Source organism: Muscardinus avellanarius, assembly GCF_963383645.1.
Source record: "Muscardinus avellanarius genome assembly, chromosome: 14".
NCBI classification, from domain to species: Eukaryota; Metazoa; Chordata; class Mammalia; order Rodentia; family Gliridae; genus Muscardinus; species Muscardinus avellanarius.
The window spans coordinates 81506010-81532870 of record NC_137800.1 but is presented as its reverse complement, the minus strand read 5'-3'; the positions used below and the strand labels follow the sequence as shown (position 1 = coordinate 81532870).

At 44.6% G+C, this 26861-nt stretch overlaps 8 protein-coding genes across 8 annotated transcripts; 5 read left to right on the top strand and 3 right to left on the bottom strand.

The window, feature by feature from the left end:
• Positions 1-811: 811 nt before the first annotated feature.
• Positions 812-26861, top strand: LOC308272874 (histone H1.2-like; the record flags this gene model as incomplete). Its single annotated transcript, XM_080709910.1, has 2 exons — positions 812-1357; positions 26739-26861. The coding sequence occupies 2 exons, from the start codon at positions 812-814 to the stop codon at positions 26859-26861; spliced, it is 669 nt and encodes a 222-aa protein (XP_080566036.1).
• On the bottom strand, positions 8554-8964 carry H3C3 (H3 clustered histone 3; the record flags this gene model as incomplete). The annotated part of the gene is made up of 1 exon (XM_080709915.1): positions 8554-8964. One exon carries the CDS (start codon positions 8962-8964, stop codon positions 8554-8556), a length of 411 nt encoding a protein of 136 aa, XP_080566041.1.
• Positions 9975-10355, top strand: LOC308272890 (histone H2B type 1-B-like; the record flags this gene model as incomplete). Its single annotated transcript, XM_080709927.1, has 1 exon — positions 9975-10355. The coding sequence occupies one exon, from the start codon at positions 9975-9977 to the stop codon at positions 10353-10355; it is 381 nt and encodes a 126-aa protein (XP_080566053.1).
• H2AC4 (H2A clustered histone 4) lies at positions 14036-14428 on the top strand (the record flags this gene model as incomplete). The annotated part of the gene is made up of 1 exon (XM_080709922.1): positions 14036-14428. One exon carries the CDS (start codon positions 14036-14038, stop codon positions 14426-14428), a length of 393 nt encoding a protein of 130 aa, XP_080566048.1.
• On the top strand, positions 15417-15827 carry LOC308272878 (histone H3.2; the record flags this gene model as incomplete). The annotated part of the gene is made up of 1 exon (XM_080709914.1): positions 15417-15827. The coding sequence occupies one exon, from the start codon at positions 15417-15419 to the stop codon at positions 15825-15827; it is 411 nt and encodes a 136-aa protein (XP_080566040.1).
• LOC308272899 (histone H4) lies at positions 19221-19532 on the top strand (the record flags this gene model as incomplete). The annotated part of the gene is made up of 1 exon (XM_080709936.1): positions 19221-19532. The coding sequence occupies one exon, from the start codon at positions 19221-19223 to the stop codon at positions 19530-19532; it is 312 nt and encodes a 103-aa protein (XP_080566062.1).
• Positions 22292-22603, bottom strand: LOC308272898 (histone H4; the record flags this gene model as incomplete). The annotated part of the gene is made up of 1 exon (XM_080709935.1): positions 22292-22603. One exon carries the CDS (start codon positions 22601-22603, stop codon positions 22292-22294), a length of 312 nt encoding a protein of 103 aa, XP_080566061.1.
• Positions 23534-23944, bottom strand: LOC308272883 (histone H3.1; the record flags this gene model as incomplete). The annotated part of the gene is made up of 1 exon (XM_080709919.1): positions 23534-23944. The coding sequence occupies one exon, from the start codon at positions 23942-23944 to the stop codon at positions 23534-23536; it is 411 nt and encodes a 136-aa protein (XP_080566045.1).

Sequence of the window (26861 nt, the reverse complement as noted above, 5' to 3'; positions counted from 1 at the left end):
GGATAGACCCCCTGCCTTGCAGGACTCAGAGGGGAACCTGAGAGCTTTATAAACACAGCCCAATTTCTTGCCTTTGGAGAAGAGAAAAGGGTGCCCCGCCCCCCATCAATGAAAAGAGGGATTTGATAGCTTCAAGTCTTTAAAGCAAAGATTGAAGTCCCTAGGCCCCCACCACTTCATACCCCCACCCCAAGGCTCATGAACTCCTACCACCTTGCTCTAATTGCCTTAGACTGGCCTTGGCAATCCCTGTGCCAGTCCACAGTTAATGTGGGTCTCTATGCAGAGTTCACGAAGGACCTGTGTTACTTCCCTTGCGAAGAAACAAAATTATCGCAAAAATTTAGATGGAAAACGTTTCGGTTTTTGTTCCTAAAACAAGGGAAGCATGTGCTCAACCATCCCTGAGAAAAAGAACTCTGAGGGGCAAAGGAGCGGTCAGGTAATTTAGAAGAAAAACAGAAAGTGGTCTCCAAGTGCCCTGGGCTTCCTTTGGAGTTGGGGGAGTTGGGGGCCCCTAGTCGCGTTGTCTTAGGGGTTACAGAAAAAATCTATGGAGAGCACGAAGCCTGAGCCTTCTCGGATCCGTTCCCGATCAAACCCGAATGATTTGGTGCGGGGCATTTTAATATTTTCTCCCTTTTGTGTAGTGGAACAAACACAACTCCGGCGCTGCGCCGCGGCTCTGAGCCTGCCAGTCAGGGGCGCCGGGCGCACCAATCAGCGCGCGCCTGCGCTCTATATATACGGCGGCCCGGCGCGCCGCTCCATCGGCGCGTTGCCACTCGCACCCGAGCCGTAGACCTCCACCATGTCTGAGACCGCTCCTGCCGCTCCCGCCGCCGCTCCCCCGGCGGAAAAGACCGCGGTGAAGAAGAAGGCGGCGGCCAAGAAGCCTGCGGGGGCCCGCCGCAAGGCGTCCGGCCCCCCGGTGTCCGAGCTCATCACTAAGGCTGTGGCCGCCTCCAAAGAGCGCAGCGGGGTGTCCCTGGCCGCGCTCAAGAAGGCGCTGGCGGCCGCCGGCTATGACGTGGAGAAGAACAACAGCCGCATCAAGTTGGGCCTCAAGAGCCTGGTGAGCAAGGGTACCCTGGTGCAGACCAAGGGCACCGGCGCCTCCGGCTCTTTCAAGCTCAACAAGAAGGCGGCCTCCGGTGAGGCCAAGCCCAAGGCCAAGAAGGCGGGCGCGGCCAAGGCCAAGAAGCCCGCCAGCGCCAAGAAGCCCAAGAAGGCGACTGGTGCAGCTGCCCCAAAGAGCGCGAAGAAGACCCCGAAGAAGGCCAAGAAGCCGGCGGCTGCTGGGGCCAAGAAAGTGGCCAAGAGTCCCAAGAAGGCGAAGGTGGCCAAGCCCAAGAAGGTGAAGAGCGCTTCCAAGGCCGTGAAGCCCAAGGCTGCCAAGCCCAAGGTTGCCAAGCCCAAGAAGGCTGCAGCCAAGAAGAAGTAGATGGTTCTGATCTGCTTCTCAATCCCAAAAGGCTCTTTTCAGAGCCACCACAGCTCTCTCAGAAGAGCTGCGCACTTGGCCTTCTCCCTCTGTAAGGGGCTGGCGGCCCCCGCCCCAGGCCGCGTAGTGGGGTTGGACGGTACCGCAGGCCCGTCCCTCCTGGCTCAGTGCCTGGTCAGCTGTTCGGGGCGTTTCCTCTAGCGGAGGAGCCGGGGAGCGCCGTCAGCCCCGCCCCGTGGCGGAGCAGCGGAAACTACCCGGAGCCCCAGTTGGCGCTCAGGCCTTCCTTGGGGTCTGGGGATTGGACTGGAGGCGATTCAAAAGTTCCGCCCTGCTCTCGGGTTGGCTGGCCCGCGGCTCCCGTCGCTTCTGCAATTGGGCGGTGGCGGCTGCTGTCAGCTCTTGTTTTTCTCCTGCCGGGTGGGAGGTCCGCTCTAGCTGGGCGAAAAGGCTTGAGCTGCGGACTCCATCTTGAGTTGGTCCGAGCTCCCGGGGCGACGGGTGACCCTGCTAGGTTAGGGAGTGTAGCATCTTCCCTTCGTCCTCTGAAGAGCGCCCTTAAGCTATCGCTGCAGCGGAGTCCCCTGGGCAGGGACCTCTAACCTAATGTGCTTGGCGCTTGGGCGCGATTGATTTGCAGCGTTGGAAAACAAGTTTTTAACCAGCCATTTTGTTCCGGCGCGTCGGAACTTGTAAGATAAACAACTTATAAATACCGAAGTTCCCTTAAGGGGATTTTTTTTGTTGTTTTTTGAAGCAGTTCAAATGCTTATAGGAGACCAAAGTAGTGAACTGTTGAAGTGGGGGGTGGGAGCCATGTTTACTATGAAAAATTTATCAGTATTTGGGTCCTTCCGTATCCTCGCTGTTTATCCTGGACAGGAATCCGGCTTTTTATTCTGCTGGATTTAGACTTGAATAAATTTCAAGGCAAAGAACAGGCTTCTGGAGACCTACAGCTGTTGTACAGTTATTTTGAGGATGAATCTAGTGTGAGTTACTCCTTGCAGTTTGTCACACCGGAGGGAGGTAGGCAGCAAAAGGAATCCTCCCGTTTATTCCATCGATTTTTGTGTTGTCAGTTTTATATTTACCTTATATAAATAATTGGCCTCCATTTTGGTGTTATGTTTATTATGACGTTTTTCCTTCCAAGACCAGTTATGAACTAATTTCTACCTTTCCTCCTACCGTATTTAGACTTTACCTTTAACATAGGCATATAGACTAAATCTCCAGTTTTAATTTGTTCCTCTGGTCTTCCTGGCTTTCTCTAAAGCGAGAACACAATATTTGAAGTATTGTTGATCACACTGTCTTCATTGCCAAGAATATCTGACACATAGGCACTTAGGTAATAAATTGAGGTATTATAATAGGAGATCATGCCCTCATTACGTTTTGGTTTTGGAATTGTCTTCAAATTTTAAAACATTTCCCATATGTGCTTCAATATTCCCTCTAATTCCACTTCCCATAACTCACTAAAGCCTATTGGTAGTTTTTATTGGTATTGCGATATGATTACAGATAAAGGTATGGAGATGGGGTTTTCTAAATTATGCAAGAAATTTAATGTTTTTCAATGTGTTCAAATTTTTGTTATCCTGCCTGAGAAGCCTTCAACGACATTTTACCATTTATTACTACTTTTATTTCTAGATATTTTATTTTTTATTGAAAGTTCACATTGCAACTACGCAGTCATTGAAGAGATCTATGCACAAGTGAATTAACCTGTATAACTTATCCATTGTCATAATGCGGGCCACACAGTAATTTAAAACCTTCTGGAAACATCATAAACAAGGGAAAGAAACAAGAATCAAGTTTAATTATATGTTTTACTTAACCCAATATATACAAAATATTATAATTCAACGTGAAAGCAATATAAAAATATGAGATATGTTATATTTTTATGGGAATGCTGTTTACAATTTCATGCATTTTACACGCAACACTTCTCAGTTCATAGTAGTCCATTTCCAGTGTTCAATTAGCCTAATACGGCTAGTGGAGAAAATATGGAGAGTACAGCCTAAAGGATGCTCTCTGGTCTCATCCTGGCCTCCTAGGCTTTCACCTTTGGTTCAAATAACTGTTTTCTAATACATAATGTCTTGTGTTTACTGAGATTTTGAGATAAGAGTGTCTGACTTTTAACAGTAGCAGATTCATTGGGACAATTTAAGACATAAACTATTCCCATTTGAAAACTGGAATTGAGTTAAAGAAGCATAGGTGACCTGATGCCAGGGGCTTGGAGGTGCCCTCTTGCATACCACAAGGGTGAAAAGATGTTGGGCAAAAGAGTAGAATAGAGCAAAATTGCAGGGAAAGACATACAAGAGCTGTACAGAGGCGTACTGTCCGGGCTCCTGACCGCTGAATTCCTATTCTTTGGGTTGTCTGAACTGCCCCTGTTCTCACTTAGCTTAGGTTGAATCCAATTGCAGCAAACCAGGAGACGGAATTATGATACTTCAAATGTTAATTGCAATCAACGTTTAATGTCTCTATTCTATATTCTTTTCTCCTCTAAGTCTCCTCTAAATCTACCCAGTTGATTTTCACATGGACTTTAAGAGTTAGAGAAGTAATCAATGCAAGGAAACAAATGATTTTCTAATTTTCTTTCATTGGTCTTTGGGGTCTTCGTGTATTGGATTTTATATATTTACAATTGATCCTAATATTGGCTTTCTCCTGAAAAGAGATTTTTTTTTTTACTTTCAATTGAAATATTCCTTGAATTTGTAGTGAGCTGAAAATTGTTTAAAAGCCCCTGACCTTTAGATAAGTATTCAACAATTACTTTTTAAATTGTGTTCATGTTCTTTAGTTTTGTCTCTTTCTCCCACAATTTTTCACATTGTTGCCTGGATTTAGGTCTAATGGACAACTCTTTTTAATCTAAATATTGGCCACCCCAAGAAAAATGATCCTAAAGTGGGCGTGGTGGCACATAAGTTTGTAATCCTAGCATTCTGAAGGCTGAGATAGGAGAATCCTGATTTGAGAACAGCTTCAGCTATTTAGTGAGGCCTTTTGCAAGTCAGTGAGAACCTGTTTCCAAATAACAAATAAAAAATAGAGCTGGGGTGGGGAGTAGCTCAGAGGTAGAACGCCCCCTGGGTCCCATCCCCAGTACTGCAAAAACAAAACAAAACAAACCCCTATCCTCATTTGAATTTCATTTAATGTAGAAAAACTGGGAGGATAATTTTTCTTTTGTCCTGTTAGGTTCAGCATTTGAGGATCTGTGAATCTAACTGACAAAGGACAGTGTAATTGGAGGAGAATTACGAAATTTCATTATTTTACGTGCAGAGTTCACAGAAAAGTGACACCCAAAGAAACAATTAGACTTGGGAAATTATATGTCATTTTAACAAAGGAAAAGGATTTGAACTTCAAGAGATGATACATTTAGGGGGGAGTTAGTAAAAAGCATATGGGCAAATAAAAGGAAGATAAGAATTTCACTAAGGTTGGTTTTTACAAAGTCAATGTTATCTCTATGTTCAGTATTAAGAATTGCTCTCCTTCAGTATGGGGGCATGGCACATTTTCATAAGAAACATTTATGTCACGTTCATAAAGTGAAATTTATTCCCTATATTTATTTGAGGGAGGGAAAAACATAGAAATCTTATTGATTTGTCCATTTTTAGTTTCCTTCAGCTCAAAATAATTCTTGGGCCACTATGGCGCATTTGGAAATAATAATGTAATCCCCATCAAAACTCATATTTGTCATTTTTAATATTATCATTTTCTATTTTTATCTATTTTTATAAAATAATATTGCCAAACAACACTAATATTTTAAAATAATTCCCCCAAACACTCCTAATTAGCCAAAATTGTCAATACTGAACTGCTGACCATCTCAACAATAAAAAATACAAGAAATTGTTTAGGTATGACTGAAGTATAACACAGGAATTAAAGGGTACTTGTAATACATTATTCTGAACTTGCTTACACAGTGATTTTACAGCTAAAAATATCAATTATACTCTGAATCCCCCTAGGCATAGTGGCCACAGGTATTTGGGCAATGTAAACTTGAGGGAAATGTAGAAGGTGCCTTTGTGGTTGAAATCCAAGCCAGAGGTGAGTGTGCCCCAGGCAAAACAGGATTACATCCTTAGAGGATTTCAGGAGGGAATAGGGATTAGGGGCACCATAGCAACAACCCTGAGAGCTGGCATTTCCTGAGCACTTATTTACAGCATGCAAACATTGTTTATGTTCCAACTGGCTCTGGTCACAGTATTCTGAGGTGCCATTATTACCCCTATTTTAGAGCTGAAGAACTGAGGCTTGGTGACTTTAAACAACTTAACTAGTTGGCTTCTGATCTGTATGTCAGATAAATATTTTCTACATGCTATCAGTTTTCCTCAGATTATGAGCCACGTATTTAATTTAAAATATTTAATTTAAAAATGTCTAGTGCCAACCGGGTGTGGCGGCACATGCTTGTAATCCTAGCACTTGGGAGACTGAGACAGGAGGATTGAGGTTCGCTGCCAGCCTAGGCTACTTATTTAGTGAGGCCCTTTGCAACTCGGTGAGATCCTGTTTCAAAATAAAAAATAATAAATAGGGCTGAAGGTGTAGCTTGGAGGTAGAATGTCCCTGGGTTCCATCCCCAGTACCACACACAAAAAGAAAGAAAATAAAAGAGAAGAAAAGAAAGGAAGGATGGAAGGAAAGAAGGAAGGAAGAAAGAAAGAGTAAAAAATAGGGCTGGGAGTGTAGCTCGGAGGTAGAATACCTCTGGGTTCTATCCCCAGTACTGAAAAAAAATATTCTACATAAAATAATGTAAAAAGAATAAAAAATTTCTACATAAAATAATGTAAAAAGAAGTGAAAATATTTTTAATATTTTAACTCCACTTAAATATTGAGTAAGTTGATCGACAAATATTGTTAAAATATTGTTTTGTGATGTCTTTGAAATTTCGTATGTTACTTTATACTTACAACACATCTCTCTTTGGACTAGCCACATTCCGAGTGATTACTAGTCATATATGTCTACTATTGGGGACAGTATAGCTCTTATGCTTAAATACATGGGTAAAATATGAATCCTTGCTCTATTGCAAAATCTGTTTCCCAGAAAACAGTAATTCTGACCTGGTCCTGAAGCCTAGAGAGCATCCCTAACTGTTGGCCCGTAAGCTTATCCTGCTCACTTCACCTCATGCCAGGTCTCTGCCCAGAGGACCAAAATGACAAAAATTAGCCCAGGCCAGGCTACCACAGTTTTCCCCCATCTACCCAGAGGCAGCCATACTATGAAACAGAATTACCTGTAAGGAAGAAACCATATGTCATAATCCATTTTTTAGTAAATTATTGATCAGAAGATATAACGAGTATGAGTTTTGTGTGAGACTGGCTGGTGGGGATATTTGCTAGTAGTTTGAATTTGGCCAATCTATTGAAATTACTTAAACTGAAGTCCTGTAAAGTGGGAGCTAGAGAACGTGCTTTGAAATGTAGTAAGAATCTTAATAATTCAGGCCAATCACTTTTTTTTGGTACTGGGGATTGAACCCCAGGGGCATTCTATCTCAGATCTACGCCTCTAGCCCTATTTTGTATTCTTTATTTTGAAACAGGGTCTCACTAAATTGCAGAGGGCCTCTGGTCTCAGCCTCCCAAATACTGGGATTACAAGCATGCGCCAACATACCAGGCTTCAGGGCAATCACTTCACACACATGGAAAATTAATATTAGCTACTAGGTTTATTCTAATGATCCTGTTTTATTGTTACTTCCACAAGAACCTCTTTTGGAGGATGATATTCAGTACTGAATGGATATTAAAAATCTTGCAAAGTTGGACCAGGCAACTCACTTTAGCAGTATAATTGTGTGTGTGTGTGTGTGTGTGTGTGTGTGTGTGTGTGTGTGTGTTATTGGGGGTGGAACCCAGGGGCCTCCTACCTCCGGGCTACACTCCCAGACCTATTTTATATTTTATTTGGAAACAGTCTCTTAAACCAGCTGAGGCTGAGTTTTGAACCTGCGTAATCCTCTTGTCTCAGCCTCCCAAGCAAATTAAACTATAATTGTTTAATTTGCTTAAAATTGACTTTATACCAATCACAATCTTTCTCCTGGTATTTAACAATGGCACCACCATCCAAAGCATACTATAAAGCATACTCAAAGGCCTGAAAATCACCCCAGATCCATTGATTCAGAATTCACAGGATTCTTCTAAGTTTAAGAATGGTAGGATTCAAGCCAGGAGTGGTGGCGCACGCCTGTTTCAAAATGAAGAAAAAATAGGGCAGGGGGCATAAGCACTGAGGTCAAATGCCCCTGGGTTCCATCTCCAGACCCGAAAAAAAAAAAAAAAAAAAAAAAACGAAACAAAACAAAAAAAATGGTAGGATGCAAGCGGAGCCCATGTATAAAACCGGTGCTCTAACCCGGCGTGTTGGCACGTCTGTAATCCCAGCATTCCGGGAGGCTGAGACCAGAGGATCGCGGTTCGCGGACAGCTTCAGCTACTTAGTATGGTCCTTTGCAAATCAGTGGGACCCTGTGTCAAATTAAAGAATAAAAAATAGAGCAGGGGGTATAGCTCAATTGAACCCAAATAAAATACCAGTGCTCAGATTTACCCTGAACCCAAATAAACACCATTGTCATTTTGTAGACCTAAGGTTCTGGATATTTTTTTAACAGGGTCTCCCTAAACTAAGTTGCAAACGCTGGTGTCCTGCCTCACCCTACCCACTCTCTGGCAATCTAAGTCTGCACAAGGCTTTTTTTCTAATATTTGAAAAGCCATTTCCACAGAATGCTTCCTATAGCTACAATTCTTTTGGACTCCACTGCAATGCTAATATTACTTAGTCCTGAGGCATGTGACATGTAAGTTGGTAATTAACCAAATTTAAAGTCCTAACCGGTGGGTGACAAGTACAAGGAATGGAGGTTTCTAAGCGCTAGTTACTCGTAAGTATTCCGAAAGAAATTTGTAGGCTAAAATCCAGTACCAAAGAAGCTGCAGCTCTTAAGTGAAACTGTGGGTGGCTCTTAAAAGAGCCTTTTTTAAATTGATGAGCTTTTATGCCCTCTCCCCGCGGATGCGGCGCGCCAGCTGGATGTCCTTGGGCATGATGGTGACGCGCTTGGCGTGGATGGCGCACAGGTTGGTGTCCTCGAACAGCCCCACCAGGTACGCCTCGCACGCCTCCTGCAGCGCCATCACGGCCGAGCTCTGGAAGCGCAGGTCGGTCTTGAAGTCCTGCGCGATCTCGCGGACCAGGCGCTGGAACGGCAGCTTGCGGATCAGCAGCTCGGTGGACTTCTGGTAGCGGCGGATCTCGCGCAGCGCCACGGTGCCGGGGCGGTAGCGATGGGGCTTCTTGACGCCGCCCGTGGCCGGCGCGCTCTTGCGGGCCGCCTTGGTGGCCAGCTGCTTGCGAGGGGCTTTGCCGCCGGTAGACTTGCGCGCTGTCTGCTTAGTACGAGCCATTTCGAGATGGAGACGAACACGAGTCTGAGAGAAAACTTGGTAAGGTTGGCCTTAAATATACTCAGAAGCGTTCTGATTGGTCTTGTAATTTTTCGAAAGTCCCGCGCAACAAAATCATTGGCTGAACATGACTTGATTTGATTGGTCGATTCGAAGAGCCTCTGATTGGGTACTATTCCACTGTCTATATTCATTTTTGTGTTCATCCAAGTGTCTTGTAGTAAACCTTATAGAGACTATGTTAAAATGTGAATTCTTACTCACTAAATCTGAGGAAATTTGAGACTTATTAGCACATTCGGGATTATCAGTATTACTGGATAACCAACTACTGAACTCAAACGGTCCAATTTATGTTGGGCAAAATGTGTTTTTTTACTTTGAAGTATGATCTGGTTTATCAACCAAAGCCAGTTAACTTGCCCAAACTGCACCAATTCTGAGTCCAAGCAACATTCTCGTCTACCTTGTACCAAAAGCATTTTATTTCCAATTTGGAATAACATATTTCTTGTAAGTATCCTATTTTGCTGGAACTTGGTGTTTGAACGTCACTGTCTTTTTCCGATACTTGGTACTTAGGTATTAAATGTGAGAATAAGAAAATTCGTAGCTTGAATTGTAATTATAAGCTATTAGGAGCACGCACCTTCCTCTCTGCTAGCCACGTCCTGAGTGGCTTAAATGAAAAACAAAAAACAGCGTACTTGCAAACGTAAAAAATGTAACGCAGCATAAAGAAATCTTAACATTGTTGGGCTTGAACAGTACGCTATCCGATTGGTCAAAACTTTCTCCTTTTTCTGTCCAATAGAAATAGAGAATCAGAATCCTTAATTTGCATAATCTCCTCCTCTTGGGAAAAGTGGTATTCAGGACCCAATCAGATGTGGAGATTCTCAATCCTTCATTTAAATTAAACGACTATAAATATATGGGCTCACAGCTCTCCCTCTTGCTAACCTTTGTTGTGGAGAGTGCAAGTCGCCTTTCTGCATTTAAGGACAGCAATGCCTGAACCCTCGAAATCCGCTCCGGCTCCTAAAAAGGGCTCCAAAAAGGCAATTACTAAGGCGCAGAAGAAAGATGGCAAGAAGCGCAAGCGCAGCCGTAAAGAAAGCTACTCCATCTACGTGTACAAAGTACTGAAACAAGTGCACCCCGACACCGGCATCTCGTCCAAGGCCATGGGCATCATGAACTCGTTCGTGAACGACATCTTCGAGCGCATCGCCAGCGAGGCTTCCCGCCTGGCGCACTACAACAAGCGCTCGACCATCACGTCCCGGGAGATCCAGACGGCCGTGCGCCTGCTGCTGCCCGGGGAGCTGGCCAAGCACGCGGTGTCCGAGGGCACCAAGGCCGTCACCAAGTACACCAGCTCAAAGTAAATCCTGGTGACATCCACTCTTAACACAACGGCTCTTTTCAGAGCCACCTACTTTGTCAAAAGAGAGCTCTTAACTCTTGAGTTCTGCCAGTATAATTCTTATTATTCCTAAACTTGGGTGTGTCCGAAATATACTAGAATTTCCCTATTAGAAGGTTAAACTTGGAGCGAGCTGGCGTGGTGGCGCACGTTTGTAATCCCCGCGCTTGGGAGGCTGAGACAGGAGGATCGCACAGGTTTGAAGCCAGCGTCAGCTACTGAGTGAGGCTCTCAGCAACATAGACCCTGTTTCCAAATAAAGTATATATTTAAAAAAAAAAATAGGTCTGGGAGTATAGCCCGGAGGTAGAAAGCCCCTGGGTTCCACCCCAGCATCACCAAAAAAAAAAAAAAAAAAAAAAAAAAAGACCCAGAAGAGTTAAGGAGAGCCTGTTTGGCCTTAAGTTCGACCTGAAGGAAGGAAAGAAGTGGGCTGCAAAGGCTGGAGGAAGGTGGAGATGTTTATTGCTGGAGATGGTTTCCTGTGTAAATTTCGTAGGAAATATTTTTGCAATAAGGGAACTCAATAACTACAGCTATTTGCACAATGAAATGTGACACCTCCAAATGTGTTATGATTGTTAGCTTGCATCCCAGAAATTTCGATTCCCTGGTCCTGGACCACACTTCAAATTTAAGGCTTGAATGGGGCGTGGACAATGACTAGCCATATGGGAGGAGCAAAGGGTTTGAATTTCGAGCCTTTTTTCACCTGCTGCCACCAGGTCACTGACAGGGAAGGCTCCTCTTACAGAGCAAGAAACAGCGTTTTTTCTCTGCCTTTTTCGAAGAAGTTGGGACTGCAAAAATAATCGCTAGGGAACCAGGAAGGGCTGGTTGAAAAGTGGAGCCAATGGAGGTCTCTGATCTGAGTTTGGGGGTAAAGGGCCGAGTGTGGGATTATGGCTGTAACTACTGAAAGGGGAAAACAGTATTTCCCACAGGCCTTTGAGACACCTTAAGAGGTGAAGAAATACAATTGAGTTTCTCAAAAATAAACTTTTCAAAGATTTAAAAATCATCTGGATCTTACCAAGATACTAGTATGAGAGGCATTTTTCTTATTGTATGCAAAATGCTGTTGTGAAAGAGAAGCTTCTCAAAATTTTTTTGAGGATGGGAATTGAAAGCTAGGACCTTTTACTGTGATACATCCCAAGTCCTCCCCCCAACACTTTTTTTTTTCTTCTTCAAACAGGGTCTAGCTAGATTGCTGAGGCAGAATTGGGAGAATATGTTGCGGTGTGGGGATGTTACGGTTTTGGAGAAGCTGTCCTCGAGGACCCCTGTTAGGGTTCTGGGCACAATTTCCCTCAAAACACAAAAAAAACCCAAAACAGAAAAACCACGGGTTCTTGTCCTGAGATAAAGATATGTATACATAGCTCGGACACTGACACTTGCTGAAGATTAAAAGAAGTTTATTTAAAAGATAGAAATACAGAAGATAGTTACAGCCCATGCCCGAATGGCATAGGGAAGCGGTAGTCAGAGCCAATTCACCACCGCAACATACAGCACAAGGACCAGACTTTTTATACCCATGACCTCCATCTTGTTTACTTAATTCTGAGGTAGTGAACGTGCATGTAAGGTACTTCCCCTAGCAAGGTGTGGCAAGGGGTCTCCTTTCATGAAGGTCAACCCCTCCTCCCATCCTAGCTAGTTTATCTAATCAAGTAGATCTGTCTTTAGACAGAGAAAGGCCTACCTCCCCTGTCCTATTGACTTGCTAATTACTTTTAGCTAAGTCAATCTAAGTTTCAATAGCTGTTTGCTTCTTGACCAAAGCCAAGCCTTTCTCTCTCCAGGTCTGCCATTTTGACACATTTATTTCTGAAATATATCTATTAATAATCAGAGCTTTCTCAAATCTTCCTAATCCATTCCCAATAATGGTACAGAAGTCATAAGGAACCAGGTGTGGTGGCACATGCTTGTAATCCCAGCATTTGGGAAGCTGAGACTGGAGGATCGCGGTTCATGGACAGCCTCAGCTATTTAGTGAGCCCTCTGCAACTTAGATCCTGTTTCAAAATAAAGAATAAAAAATAAGGCAAGGGGTGTAGCTCGGAGGTGGAATGCCCCTGGGTTCCATCCCCAGACCAGCAAAAAAAAAAAAAAAAAAAAAAAAAAAAAAATCATAAGGCCTTCCCTCATCCTCCTTATGTCTGGAATAAAGGAATGTGCTTGTTTTTGAAGACACTGGGACCTAAATAAGTATAATAAGTATTTCCTAACAGGCTTTGCCAGGTTCCCTAGTGTGTTACTATTAAGTCATACCGCTTTTTTGTCAATCAACTTCAAAACTACCCATTACTTCACCAAACTTTCTATAACAAGAAACAGGCTTCACAGTTTCTTTAGACCTTTATTTCTGAAGGCTCCCTTATCACAAAAAACTTATATCAAATAAATTTGAGTGTTTTCCCCCCTTATCTGCTGTTTTAGGGGCCTCAGCCATAAACTTTGTGATGGGTAAGGAAAAAGAAATCAGTCTATGATATAAAAATCAGTTCTGGATGTGGTAGTGCACACCTGTAATTCTAGTACTTGGGAGGCTGAGACATGAAAATCACAATGTAGAGGACAACCTCAGTAATGTAGTGAGACTCTCAATAAACTAGCTAGACCTTGTTTCAAAACAAAAACTATAAAATGGGTGGAGGTGTAGCCTGGACATAGAATGAGCCAGGGTTAAAGCCCCAGCAACACCCAGACATACACATGCACACAATTTACTAGAAAAATGCATTTTGATACATCCAAGCGGAAACATTAGAGGTGGGATTTATGGATCCAACTATATTCATATAGAATTTTAATGCCTATCTTCAAGTTGCCTTCCTGACTGGCTGCTTGAAGTCTCACGGAGTGTCATTTTGCTGACTTCCAAAAATACACCAGTTGTCAGTCTTTTATATCTTTTCAAATTGGAGACAGGAACAATTGAAATCTATTTTTATTTTGAAAATAACAATTGGAGGATGTACATTTTGATAATAACATTTCTTTTATTATGACTTAATTGCTTATCCATATTTTCCATTTTCCTTTTGTTATGGTGTTATTTAAAATCTTTTAAAAGATAGTTTCCACATGTTAATGAGGGATTGTCTAAAGGCTCATATGTCAGTTACATTAGTAAATTATTGATAATTGTACATTTCTTTAATCCTTGTTAAACCTCAGAGATGTTCCTTTTTCCTTTCCCATCGTAAGCTTTAAAAAAGCTAAATTTTCTGGCACAGAAGTACCTCTTAAATATAACACACTAAAAAATAGTTCTGAGTCCATTCCTTTCTGAAACTGCAAACTGCAATTCCGGAAAAGGACCCAAAGTCCTGCACATTGTGTCAAAACGGTTTTAAGAAAATCAAAATAGTCCAAATATTATTGGTTTTGAAGTAAAGATTCGTCAAGTCGGATCGGCAATTGGATAAAACATAAACCTCTCACTAGAGGAAGGGTTATATGCAAATGAAGGATGCAAATTCTGCTTTCCTATTGGGTACTTATATTGACCAATAGGAGAAGTCCAAGTAGACTACCTCTAGTCAGTATAAATATTTCTCATTCCGGGATCTTCACGGTATTCAGCCTTCAATTTCTTCTGAGTCCTCATTTCTTCACAAAATAGACATGTCTGGACGCGGAAAACAGGGCGGCAAGGCTCGCGCCAAGGCTAAGACTCGTTCCTCCCGGGCTGGGCTGCAGTTCCCGGTTGGTCGTGTCCATCGGCTGCTCCGGAAAGGCAACTACTCGGAGCGGGTTGGTGCTGGTGCGCCCGTCTACCTGGCTGCGGTGCTGGAGTACCTGACTGCTGAGATCCTGGAGCTGGCTGGCAACGCGGCCCGCGACAACAAGAAGACTCGCATCATCCCGCGTCACCTGCAGCTGGCCATCCGCAACGACGAAGAGCTCAACAAGCTGCTGGGCCGCGTGACCATCGCGCAGGGCGGCGTCCTGCCCAACATCCAGGCCGTGCTGCTGCCCAAGAAGACCGAGAGCCACCACAAGGCCAAGGGCAAGTAAAGTGGTTCCTCACGGGCCTTCACCAATTATGGCGGCTAAGAAGCCAGCCGAAAAAACAAAGGCTCTTTTAAGAGCCACCCACTGTCTCTTTGAAACGAGCTGTTTATGCGAGCCATGCTGTGGTTTAAACAAAACTGTAGTTTACTTACAGAACTAAAAATCCAATATTTTAGGATGTGAGACTCGACCTACAGAAAACGAGGTCCTCTGAACAGTTAAAAACACGCAAAGTAGTTGAATATCGTGGAGAATACGCGTCCATAAAAGCGCACACAGTATAGTTGAGGCCCCAACCCAATCTGCCTAGGTTTTATAATACTTTCTAGGATGTGATGTCTCAATTTTAACCAAGTGATTAAGGGTGCAGACGCAGGCTTAAATTCAAAACTAGCTCCAATTCATGGAGACCCTAATAAAATAAGGGCTGAGCTGTATTCAGTGATAAACTGCGCCTGGTTTCAATTCCGTGGCACCTAAACTGAAAAATGTTATACACAACACTTAGCGCTTAACCCCTGAAGCAGTTGCCTTCTAAACTCGAGAATTTTCCCAATTGCCCATATTATGGGTGCCAGACACAATATTATTTGTAAATAAGATCGATATGCAAATGCTCCCAAAGGACTCCAGATATAGCAGCTTTCTTTTTTACGAAAGCCAATGGTTCATTCTGTTTTGCTTTGTGTGACTATCTTGCTTAAAATATTGAGAGTTCAGAGGCGGCTGAGCAAGATTGTCCTACATTACCGATTTAGTAGCAAGAGTAAATTGAGAAAAACTACAGCTTTCGAGCAGGACATTGGACTGGTTTACCAACCTGTAAACAGCTGTTAAGAGCTGGAACTCAGCTTACGCCTGGACCAATCCGACAAAAGCGCGGGCATTTTTGAATGTTTGAGGGCCAATAGCGGGTAGTCTGATTGTATAAAAGACCGGTGACCCGCAGTTCTCACTCGGACTATCCCTCAGACTTTTTGTGTGTGTCTCCATGGCTCGTACTAAGCAGACAGCCCGTAAGTCCACCGGCGGCAAGGCGCCCCGGAAGCAGCTGGCCACCAAGGCGGCCCGCAAGAGCGCGCCGGCCACGGGCGGCGTCAAGAAGCCCCATCGCTACCGCCCCGGCACCGTGGCGCTGCGCGAGATCCGCCGCTACCAGAAGTCCACCGAGCTGCTGATCCGCAAGCTGCCGTTCCAGCGCCTGGTCCGCGAGATCGCGCAGGACTTCAAGACCGACCTGCGCTTCCAGAGCTCGGCCGTGATGGCGCTGCAGGAGGCGAGTGAGGCCTACCTGGTGGGGCTGTTCGAGGACACCAACCTGTGCGCCATCCACGCCAAGCGCGTCACCATCATGCCCAAGGACATCCAGCTGGCTCGCCGCATCCGCGGGGAGAGGGCATAAACATTAAATCGGCTTCCTACTTGGCAGACACCCCAAAGGCTCTTTTCAGAGCCACCCAATTGTTTCACCAAAAGTAGCTCAGCAATTGAATCTCGTATAGTAATTTTAGGTCTAGACTTGGCCAATTATCGCACTTCATATTTACCTACAAGCTTACCTTGGGCAGCGAGGCGTATGTTTTAATCCCAGTATTTGAGGTTGAGGTAGGATTCGATTCGCCGAAAGCCTCAACTAAGGCCCTTTGCAGCTCAGACCCTTTTTGAAAAAAGGTAGCGCTGGGCGTCTTGCTGGGAGGTAGAATGTTCCTGGATTCCAATCCCCAACTTTAGAGCATCTCAATACTGAAACATAAGTGTATGACCACTGGTTCCAAAGATCCTTAACATTTCTATCACAACTCCTTGACAGGTGAATCTACACTAGCTACATAACACGTTACGTGTCAGAAAAGTTAGGTAGTTTACTTGGACATTTGCACTTCAAAAGATGAAAGGTAGGGGCGTGTATTTGTGAGAAAAAAGTTTTAGGTACAAATTATTGATGGCATTTAAAATGTCCATTCTTTACAAAATCAAATGATGGGCAGCAGTAGCTCTGCCTAGCTCCAGACCACCTTACTTTCTGCCCGCATCCAAACACAAATTATGCTTCATTCTTCATTTACTTGAGGCCTTCAGAAGCTACACAGTGTCCAGAAGGCTAGACCCTTTCAGCATTCATACCTTTAACTTATTGTAGGGAGACTGGGAGTAGCATTCAGGTGGCAGCTTGCTCAGGTTGAGTCCCTGCTTTACAACGGAGACTAATCAATTTCTCCATCATCAGAAAAAGGGGTGGGGGTAACCTCACTGGACTCTTATTAGGATGAGTTTACTTTTAGATATAGAGCATTATAGAAGTGATAAGTTTTTTGGCTTTATTATTCTTATAAAATAAGGTTGTTTGTTTGTTTTCCTGGGGATTTTCCAGGGCCATTCTACCTCTAAATTACACCTTTAGTCCTAAGTTTTATTCCTTATTTAAAACAGGGTCTCACTAAGTTGCCAGGAGCCTTGCTAAGTAGCTGAGGTTGGCCAAGAACCAGCGATCCTCCTGTCTCAGCCTCCCAAATACTAGAATTACAGTGTGGTCCACCATGGCCAGCTACACTCAAAGATTTTTAAAGATTTGAAGTAACCCAAAACTTTATCTTCTGAAAAAAAAATTTTTGGTGCTTCATAATTACACAAATCTTCTCAATGTAGAAATAAAATTTCAGCATAAGCTAAATATCAAAAAATAGAAATTCACATTAATGAAAGAAAAATTTGCTGAATATTTTATATGAAGAGCAGTACTAGAAGTTTAAAGTAATTGCTGTAACCATCTATTGCTTTGTATTAATGAAGTGATTAAGGCAGGCTGGAAAGCAAAAGGGGTGTTTAGATTTAATAGAAATGTGTCCAAAATTTGCCACTTTTGCATTAAGATTATTTTAAGCTAAAGAGCTTCAGAAACAGCAGATTATAAGAGGGTGTTTTTAATCTCCCTTTTTCTTCCTAAAAACAAACACATTTCCATATGAAAGATGCCCTCCCTGTGCCACCAGAAAAGAAATATTCAGCAGAAAGTCATAGCTGAGACAGTGTTAAAATAATTTTTATATTCTTTTAGCCTCCTGAACACAGTTAAGCTATTATTTCACAACTGCCTTTGTTCATCTTAGTATAAAAGCATTTAGGTTTGGCCGTGACTTTGGGTCTCCATTTCCTTAGGAGGGCTCCCCTGTCAGAAAAATCTATATAAAAATGTGTATACTTTTGTGCTGTAAATCTGTTTTATGCCAACAGCATAGACATGAAGTCTTGTCTCAGACTCAGATTGTCCACATTTAACATCATTTCTTGCAAAGTCTTCAGCAAAATGTGTTTTTTTTTCCCCCCACCGGGCATCATTTGTTGAAGTTTACAGGTAATGCTGATAGAGTCTAGAATCAGTTTTGATTACGAAGACTTGTGTGGAAATATCAAGATTTTCAGAGAAAGGAGAGAAGCTCATTATTGAGCCTTCAACATGCATTATTCAGCCTTCAACTTTTAATACTAACCCTACTTTCTCCAGTACAAGTCACTTACTGATCAGTGAGTGTTTAGGAATATTTGACCAAATAGTGAGTAGCCTGTATAGATATTTGAACTGCATTCCAGGATTGGCTGTGGGAAAGCTTGGAAGGACACGATAGTCAATACACCTTGACAGAATGAAGAAATGTTTTTGGACAATAATTTAAGGAAAGAAAACAGAATTTGGCAACATCTTGTATATTATTGCATGCTGTCATTTAAAAGGAATCTTAACTAACATATTAGTAAGAATTATATATATATTACACTTATATATTATATATTTATAATCTGTCATGTTAGTGATTTAGTGGGAGTAAGGTGTTAGAGCTCAGGGCAATATCTCAATTCAAAGCAGATTTTTAAAACAGTATCATGCAGTTTAATTTGTTGTTACAAGCTGTCCTAACATTTTGTTTGCATTAAGCTAATCACTGTCCTAGTTTTACAGATCAAAAAAGGGAAGGCAGGGTTCGAATCACATACACAACAATCATTCCCATCTGAATGAGCAAGTGTGGTGGGGATTGCTGGCCAAGTTTAATCTCTCAAGGTTCTGGTTAGGCCTGCCAATTAAACTGACACGACAGATCAACAGGAGAGATATAAATTTTTTTTAACATAAATCTTATGTGCCACAGGACCCTTAATAAAGAAATGATGACTCAAAAGAGCATTTAGTTGATTACTTACATACTGAATGGAGAAAAAATAAACTGAAAATGTGGCAAGGAAAAGTTCTATAGAGAAATGACAAAGGGTTAGTTTAACTCGACTTATTTCTACGGAATTCCCTTGGTTTTAATTGCCATCCTTGATAAGGATGCTTTGCCTTTTTTCTAGAATAGGGAGGACATGCTTCATGTGGAAATTTCAACTTTTGCTTTTAAAAAATAGACTGAAGATCAGGGATACTTTGGAACCTGGTATTTTAAAACTGGCTTTAACTTAATAGGACAGAGTGGCATATATTTAACTTCTTCAAATGTCTTGTCATTCAAACATAGGCCCCTCACTAAAATTCTTAGGTACAGCTTTTCTGATTCATTGTAGTCAGGGGAGGTAAAAACTCGAGGGATTCAAAATGAAATGTTCTGTGTTCTCGCGGAGGCCTTGGGTAACTGCCAAAGGGGCGGAGCGAAGGGCGGAGCCGCCGCAGCTTTGTGTCACCTCCCGCTTACAGTCTTCAATGAGGTCCGACTACAGCTTATAATTACCCATGACCCAAGTTGAGCTCTCATTGTCTCTTCTCAGCCTTAGGCTTGCAGTCTTTGTCTGAGTAGTGCTAACAATGTCCGGTCGCGGCAAAGGAGGCAAGGGCCTTGGGAAAGGCGGCGCCAAGCGCCACCGCAAGGTCCTGCGCGACAACATCCAGGGCATCACCAAGCCCGCCATCCGCCGCCTGGCTCGGCGCGGCGGCGTCAAGCGCATCTCCGGCCTCATCTACGAGGAGACCCGCGGGGTGCTGAAGGTGTTCCTGGAGAACGTGATCCGCGACGCCGTCACCTACACCGAGCACGCCAAGCGCAAGACCGTCACCGCCATGGACGTGGTCTACGCGCTCAAGCGTCAGGGCCGCACCCTCTACGGCTTCGGCGGCTGAGTCCCTGTCCTAGGGAAAACTATTAATAAAGGCCCTTTTCAGGGCCAACCACTCAATCAGAAAAGAACTGTACCAATGTAATCGCTAGGCGGTCATCGCGAGGACCTCTACCCTCTGCAGTTAGGCTCCGCCGCCATCCCTGAGATTTTCTGACACCTCGGTGCAACAGGGCTGTTAGGGCGCTTTTAACCTAGCCTGTTATGCTGAGTTACATCGCCCCCTAGTCAGTAGTATCTCCAAACACTTTCTCTTCGCTGATCTTGCAGGTTTTAGAATGGGCTTAACATTTCTAATGTCAAGACCTTTATTTTTTCTGATACCTGGAACTGTTTTATCCTAGATATCTGCCTGGCTTCAGACCTCATTTCTTTCAAGCCTCTGCTCAACTACTCATCTTGTGAGAGTCCTCCCCTGGCCACCCTGAAACCCTTTTCTGCTCATTTGTAAAACAGCATGTGCATATATGTGCATGCATACACATGCTATGTTATCTATAACAATACATTTTTAATTTTTTTGATAACCGTTTGCCCCAATTAGAGTATAATTACTTAAAAGTGAGGACTTTCAACCCTAGCACTAAGGCAGGGCTGAGATCTGATAGGTAGTCTATGAAGGTTTTTTTTAAATACATGCATAAATCTACACAAATCTTTGGTCCTCCACCAGGCCCACCTTGGTCCTGCCACATGCTGATTGGGTTTCCCAGTCAGCCTAGCAGTTTCTAGGTTTGAGGGATGTTGCAGGAGTTGCAAATGGAGCAAGGACTGCATGAAAGGATTAAGGAAGGCTCAGAAGTTTCCACCAGTGGTGGAGGCAGGCAAGACTGAGTAGGATCCTATCAGCAATGCTAGGGGGGAAAAAAAGGGCAAAGACGGACTTGGTGGTACACAGTTGTAATACCAGTACTTGGGAGGCTAAGACAAGAAAGAGTATTGCAGGTTCTTGGCCAGCTTCAGTAACTTAGTGAGGCCTCTCTGCAACATAGTGAGAAACTGTTCCAAAATAAAAAATAATCAAATAGAGTGGTAGGTGTATGTAGCTCAGAGTTAGAATATTTCTGGGTTCCATCCCCAATAAAACACACACACACACACACACACACACACACACACACACACACACACACTTCAATAACAGAAACCAGTAGTGACTATTATAGAAACTACATTTCCTAGATAGAATTTCTATATCTACAGATCTCTCTACATTAACTCTGATCAGAAATTCTAATTTGTTTACTGATGACCCTGATGTCCACAGCAGTCCTCCTGCAAGGGCCACTGAATGAGGCAAATAATATCTCTTCAAGGAATACCAGGTCAAAATGGTCATCCTCCCAGCCAGGCCCATTTTTGCTCCTCCAACTCTTCAGTTCCTGAAACCATTCAGAATTCAGCTGTGAATTCTCTCCATTGTCGGCTTTAAATTAGGCCATCATTCCCCCAAGAAACCTTTAACAGTTGTCAGATGCAAAATCTGATTTCAAAATCAAGGACACACAACAGTGGGTAAAGCTAACATAACGAGGCTAGAACCAGTACTTTTGAAAGAACCCAGAAAGAGAAATGGATTATCTGTTTAGATGAGAGTAAACTGTTTTTCCTATTAACCAACGCTAAGTTCGTATCTCTTCTCCAGCTGAAACCTGCTATATTATTTGAACATGAAGTTGGGTCAGAAATATCCTTTAAAAAGCCGGGCATGGTGGAACACGCTTATAATCAATCCCAGCATTCGGAAGGCTAAAACAGCCTAACAGCCTCAGCTTCTTAGTGAGGCCCTTTGCAACTCCGTGAGACCCTGTTTCAAAATAAAGAAGAAAAAAATAGGGCTGGCTTTGTAGCTCTGAGATAGAATGCCCCTGGGTTCCATACCCAGTACCCCCCCCCAAAAAAAAAAATCCTTTAAAAATACAGTGACTCACTAGGTCAAAGCTCATGCTGCCAGGTCTAGGACAGGCGCATATCACCAACCACCTAGCAACCACATCTACAAAATCTTAAACGGAAACCTTAGTTTACACAAGCAAAGTGTACACAATTAGATTAAGTTTTGAGTGTATTTAGCTAGTTTTTCTAAGACAATCCCTTCACCCTTATTCCCAATCTATACAGAAATGAAAGGATAGTTAACTGCTGAGGACTGTGTTGGAACTGAGGCGTTTTTTCTCCCTAGACAGATTTTCATTCTCCCCAGATTCCAGCGTCTCTGGTGTTTGAGAGCCTTCTCCATTTCAGATTTCTTTTCCACCGAGATAACCCGTAGGAACACTGCCGATGATTTCAGTAGTCTTCTCAATATACTGAGGGCCACTGTATTTCACAACCCACTAAAAAGATCCAAAAGACGGTTTTGCAGCTTCTCAAAGCTTTCAGCCGTTCTCCCATCCCCCTCGCTGGCTCGCGTAGGGGAAACATTAGGTCATCGGTTCTGATTGGCTGACAAGTCACAGATAGGCCTCGCTGATAGGACAGTTTTCCTCTTTGTCCACTGAGCCTAGACCTGTAAGAGATTTGGGATATCGTTCATCGACTCACTAAGTGGGGTTGAAGTTAAAATTACTCCACTTACATCTGGAAACGAAGACACTGGGTTAAGACGCCATTCATCCTTGCCATCGATGACTAGCTTTCTCGCTCCTAGTATTATCCTAACTAAACCGGTTGGGTCATTGCCACGGCTCTTTTTCTGGACAGTTGGGCGGCCCTGAAAAGGGCCTTTGGTTCAGAAACGCAGCTGCGGCGCAGCCAGGGCGCTCAGCCGCCGAAGCCGTAGAGCGTGCGGCCCTGGCGCTTGAGCGCGTAGACCACGTCCATGGCGGTGACGGTCTTGCGCTTGGCGTGCTCGGTGTAGGTGACGGCGTCGCGGATCACGTTCTCCAGGAACACCTTCAGCACCCCGCGGGTCTCCTCGTAGATGAGGCCGGAGATGCGCTTGACGCCGCCGCGCCGAGCCAGGCGGCGGATGGCGGGCTTGGTGATGCCCTGGATGTTATCGCGCAGCACCTTGCGGTGGCGCTTGGCGCCGCCTTTCCCAAGACCCTTGCCTCCTTTCCCGCGTCCAGACATGACTCCCCAAGCCGAGAACCAAATGCGAGTAAGAGAAGGCAGAGGGGATCCTTTTATATCTACTCGGCACTTCCCCCGCCCCGGCCACTGTAAAGAATCGAAAGCGCGCAGGCGGGAAACGTGACGTCTCAGTCCCCGCCCCTGGGTCCGCCTTAGTCCCAATACCTCTGGAATCTCTTCACCCAACTTCGCGAGGTCTACTGTTTGGCTTGGAAGGACTGTTTAAATATTTACTAATTTTCTACTTTGTGGTACTAGGGATTTCATCTTAGTTTTATTTTGTGGCACTAGGGATTGCAAAGAGGTATTCTACCTCTGAGCTACACCCTTAGCCCTGATTTTTGAGGGTTTTTTTTTTTTTTTTTTTTTGGTACTGAGGTTCCTGGAAACCCTATTTGGAAACAGGGTCTCTTAAACCAGCGCAGCTGGCTTCGTACCTGCGTGATTCTCCGGTCTCTGCCTCCCAAGCGCGGGGGTTACAAGCGTGCGCCACCACGCCCGACAGCCCTGTTTTAATTTTGAAAAAGGGTCTCGCCAGCTGATGGGGTCTCACTACTTGCTGAGATTATCCTCAACCTGTGACTCAGCCTAGACCTCCCAAATACCCGATTACAAGCAGGCGTTACCATGCCTTTTAAATGAAAGCTTTATGACCCCCAAACTCAATACGCCCACAAAACTAGCTTTATTTTGGGAGGTATGAACTAAAGCCTTAACTTTTATAATAGTGAAGGGCAGGGTTAATTTTACAGTGCTGAACTGTCTTCTGCACGTCTCACTAAACAGGGCCAAGCTTTTGAAGCTTTTTCGTACCTGTGAGATAGTGTAAAGGGAAAGTTGCATCCACTGGCCATTAAGTGTTTTTACTCTCTCACTTGAAAAGGTGGGTGGCTCTGAAAAGAGCCTTTGGCCAAGATAAAACTTATGTAATTATGCCCTCTCCCCGCGGATGCGGCGCGCCAGCTGGATGTCCTTGGGCATGATGGTGACGCGCTTGGCGTGGATGGCGCACAGGTTGGTGTCCTCGAACAGCCCCACCAGGTACGCCTCGCACGCCTCCTGCAGCGCCATCACGGCCGAGCTCTGGAAGCGCAGGTCGGTCTTGAAGTCCTGCGCGATCTCGCGGACCAGGCGCTGGAACGGCAGCTTGCGGATCAGCAGCTCGGTGGACTTCTGGTAGCGGCGGATCTCGCGCAGCGCCACGGTGCCGGGGCGGTAGCGATGGGGCTTCTTGACGCCGCCCGTGGCCGGCGCGCTCTTGCGGGCCGCCTTGGTGGCCAGCTGCTTCCGGGGCGCCTTGCCGCCGGTGGACTTACGGGCTGTCTGCTTTGTTCGGGCCATCTTAGACACCACGCAGTTATGGGGAAAACTACGGATGCTAGGTATATTTATAGTGTGTAATATGTAGTGATTGGATGAGGAAAATGCCACTCTTTTGCATCTCCGATTCTGATTGGTTTCTCTCTAAAGTATCCCAAAATGTGCATTTTCATTGGTTATTCGCGTCAACCCTCACTTTAAGCTTTTGTCCACTTTAAGCTTTTGTCCACATCTGAGCTTCATAACCCGAAAACATGCGATTGTAGTTCTCTGTTTAACCTTCAGTCCTTGGAGAGGAGTGTGTGAGGCGAATATTGCTCAAACTCTGCCCGGAAATGTCTACCCGATGTTGGATTAGTTTCTGAAACCTTTTGCAAATAGAGGCTTCCCTTAGTTAATGTCTTATCTAATGATCATCATTGAAAACTACAATGCATAATCTCAAGCATTTTAAAATGATATTTTTGCCCACACATGTTATATAGTGGTGACACCTTTCATTTCACGTTCTTGCTCTGGCGTTTCCTAAAACCCAGCCTTCACTTTGTCAGCTGCAAAATGGCGGTGGCAGTCAGGTTCTCAGGCACAGCCGCCAAGTACTTGGGCTGGCCGCCACCGGCCCAGAGTCGTTGCCCCTGGCGGAGCCGGCGGTGGCCTTGGCCCAGGAGAAACTGGAGCCCACACTAGATTCCCCAGGTAGCCCTGAAGAACAGACTTAGTTAAATCTCAAGCAATATCTTGAATGTGTTTACTTTGTACTAACAGGAGGTGCTCAGCTTCTATCTTTTGATTGGTTCGCTAGGTTTTCCTAAGTAGCCATTAAGAAAGCAGCTCTAGCATCCTTCATTTGCATGGAGCGTTCCCAGTTTCTCGGAAGCACAGTTTAACACAATGGAAACGAAAGCTGAAACCCTTTTTTGAATAAGAAAGCAGTTCAGGAACTGATCCTCAACCAAAGAATTCAGAGTATTTGTTGTTAAAGCGACTAGGCATTCTGTTGCACTAAGAAAGATTATGTCTTTCACACGGGTTTATTTTAAAACCTAACAATCTGGTGTATACACATTTTATACTTGCCTGTCCTTCAAACCAAAAGGTACAATTTTATTTCCAAAATTATGCGTTTTTCCAAACTCTTAAAAATTACGTAATTGATTTAAAATCAGCTTCTGGATAGGTTAAAGGCAGAATAGACTAGCGAGGAAGACAAACATGAGCCCAGGACCCTTTCACTATTTTGCACTTTAGAAAAAAAATGGAGGCAAATATCAGAGTCCCTAGTGCGGACTTGTTTGAAAACTACAATTCACGCGGGAATGAAGTATCTGCCTGCTTCTCTGGAGCTCTTAATTACTGAGGAGGAGCTTGTTGGTTTAATCGCTTTGTCCTCCCGTTAGTTTAAAGCCATTGGTTCGCAATGTAAAGTCATTTTAGCATTCACATGCTTTTAAGTGGTCTTTATAGCCATAAATAAGTGAAAGGGGGATTGGCCTTAAATCTTAACCATAGAAAAGATAAGCTCGGAACAATGCTTGTCACAAACCCCACAGGTCTGTTGGGTAAGAGTGAGACTGTGCCATAGCATGCCAAGAGCATGGGCTGACGGGACACGAGCCACAAGCTGTGCATTTGGGGTACCCAGCATGTATGAAAAGAGCTCTGGGAATTCGTCGAGCATTTGGACTTAGGGAATAAGTTGCACCTACAGAAACTGCATACATTTACTACACCTGCGGCTTAGTAATGGAATTCTTGGGTTTTCTATGAATCACCCTTCTTTGGCCAGAACACATGAAGTGTACCAGACAGATTTTAATGTTGCTAGGAAATGCAGTGGCGCGCGCAGTCTTATATTGGGGGGGGGGGTACTGTAAGTGAATTGGCTCCAAAGACGAATCCTCTAGTGGTAGAGCAAAGCAAAACTGCTTGGGCTTTTATGTGATTGCCTCATTTACAAACGGCATCCCATCGAGCCCATCGAGATGCTGTTGGGGAGAGAAGCAGCATCCTCTCCATTCAGTTCTAACATCTCAGTGGGACCTCAGGGGTTTCTTTTGTGGTGCGTTTGCGCGCACGCAGAGGGAAGCAGGATGACGATACTGGCAGCGTCCGACGCCCCGGTCCCTGGCACACAGCGGCAGTGCACTGCGTTCGGTGCGAGGGGCGGGCGCTCGGCTGCACCAATCAGCGCGCGGCCCAGCTCTATAAATAGCCGGCGCCTGCCATTCTGTAACTTTGCGTTTTCCTGTTCACTTTGCGCTCATCTTAATTCGCCATGTCTGAGACCGTACCGGCCGTTCAACCCGCTGCGGCGCCGCCGGCGGCTCCTGAGAAGCCTGCAGCCAGCAAGAAAGCGAAGAAGCCCGCTAAGACTGCTGCGGCAGCTAAGAAAAAACCTGCGGGTCCTTCGGTGTCTGAGCTCATCCTGCAGGCGGTCTCCGCTTCGAAAGAGCGTAGCGGGGTGTCTCTGGCCGCGCTGAAAAAGGCTCTGGCAGCTGCCGGCTATGATGTGGAGAAGAACAATAGCCGAATCAAGTTGGGCCTCAAAGGCCTGGTGAGCAAGGGCACTCTGGTGCAGACTAAGGGCACCGGCGCCTCCGGTTCCTTTAAGCTCAACAAAAAGGCGGCCTCTGGGGAGGCCAAGCCCAGTGCCCCAAAGCTGGCAGCAAAAGCTAAGGCAACGGGCGCTTCCAAGAAACCCAAAAAGCCCGCGGGCGCCGCTGCCAAGAAGAGTGTTAAGACGCCGAAAAAGGTCAAGAAGCCCACCATGGCCAAGAAGCCTTCCAAAAGCCCTAAAAAGCCTAAAGTTGTGAAGCCAAAGAAAGTAGCTAAGAGCCCAGCCAAAGCCAAGTCTGTGAAGCCCAAGTCTCCTAAGGCGAAGGTGACCAAGCCGAAGACGGCGGCCAAGCCCAAGAAGGCGGCACCCAAGAAAAAGTGA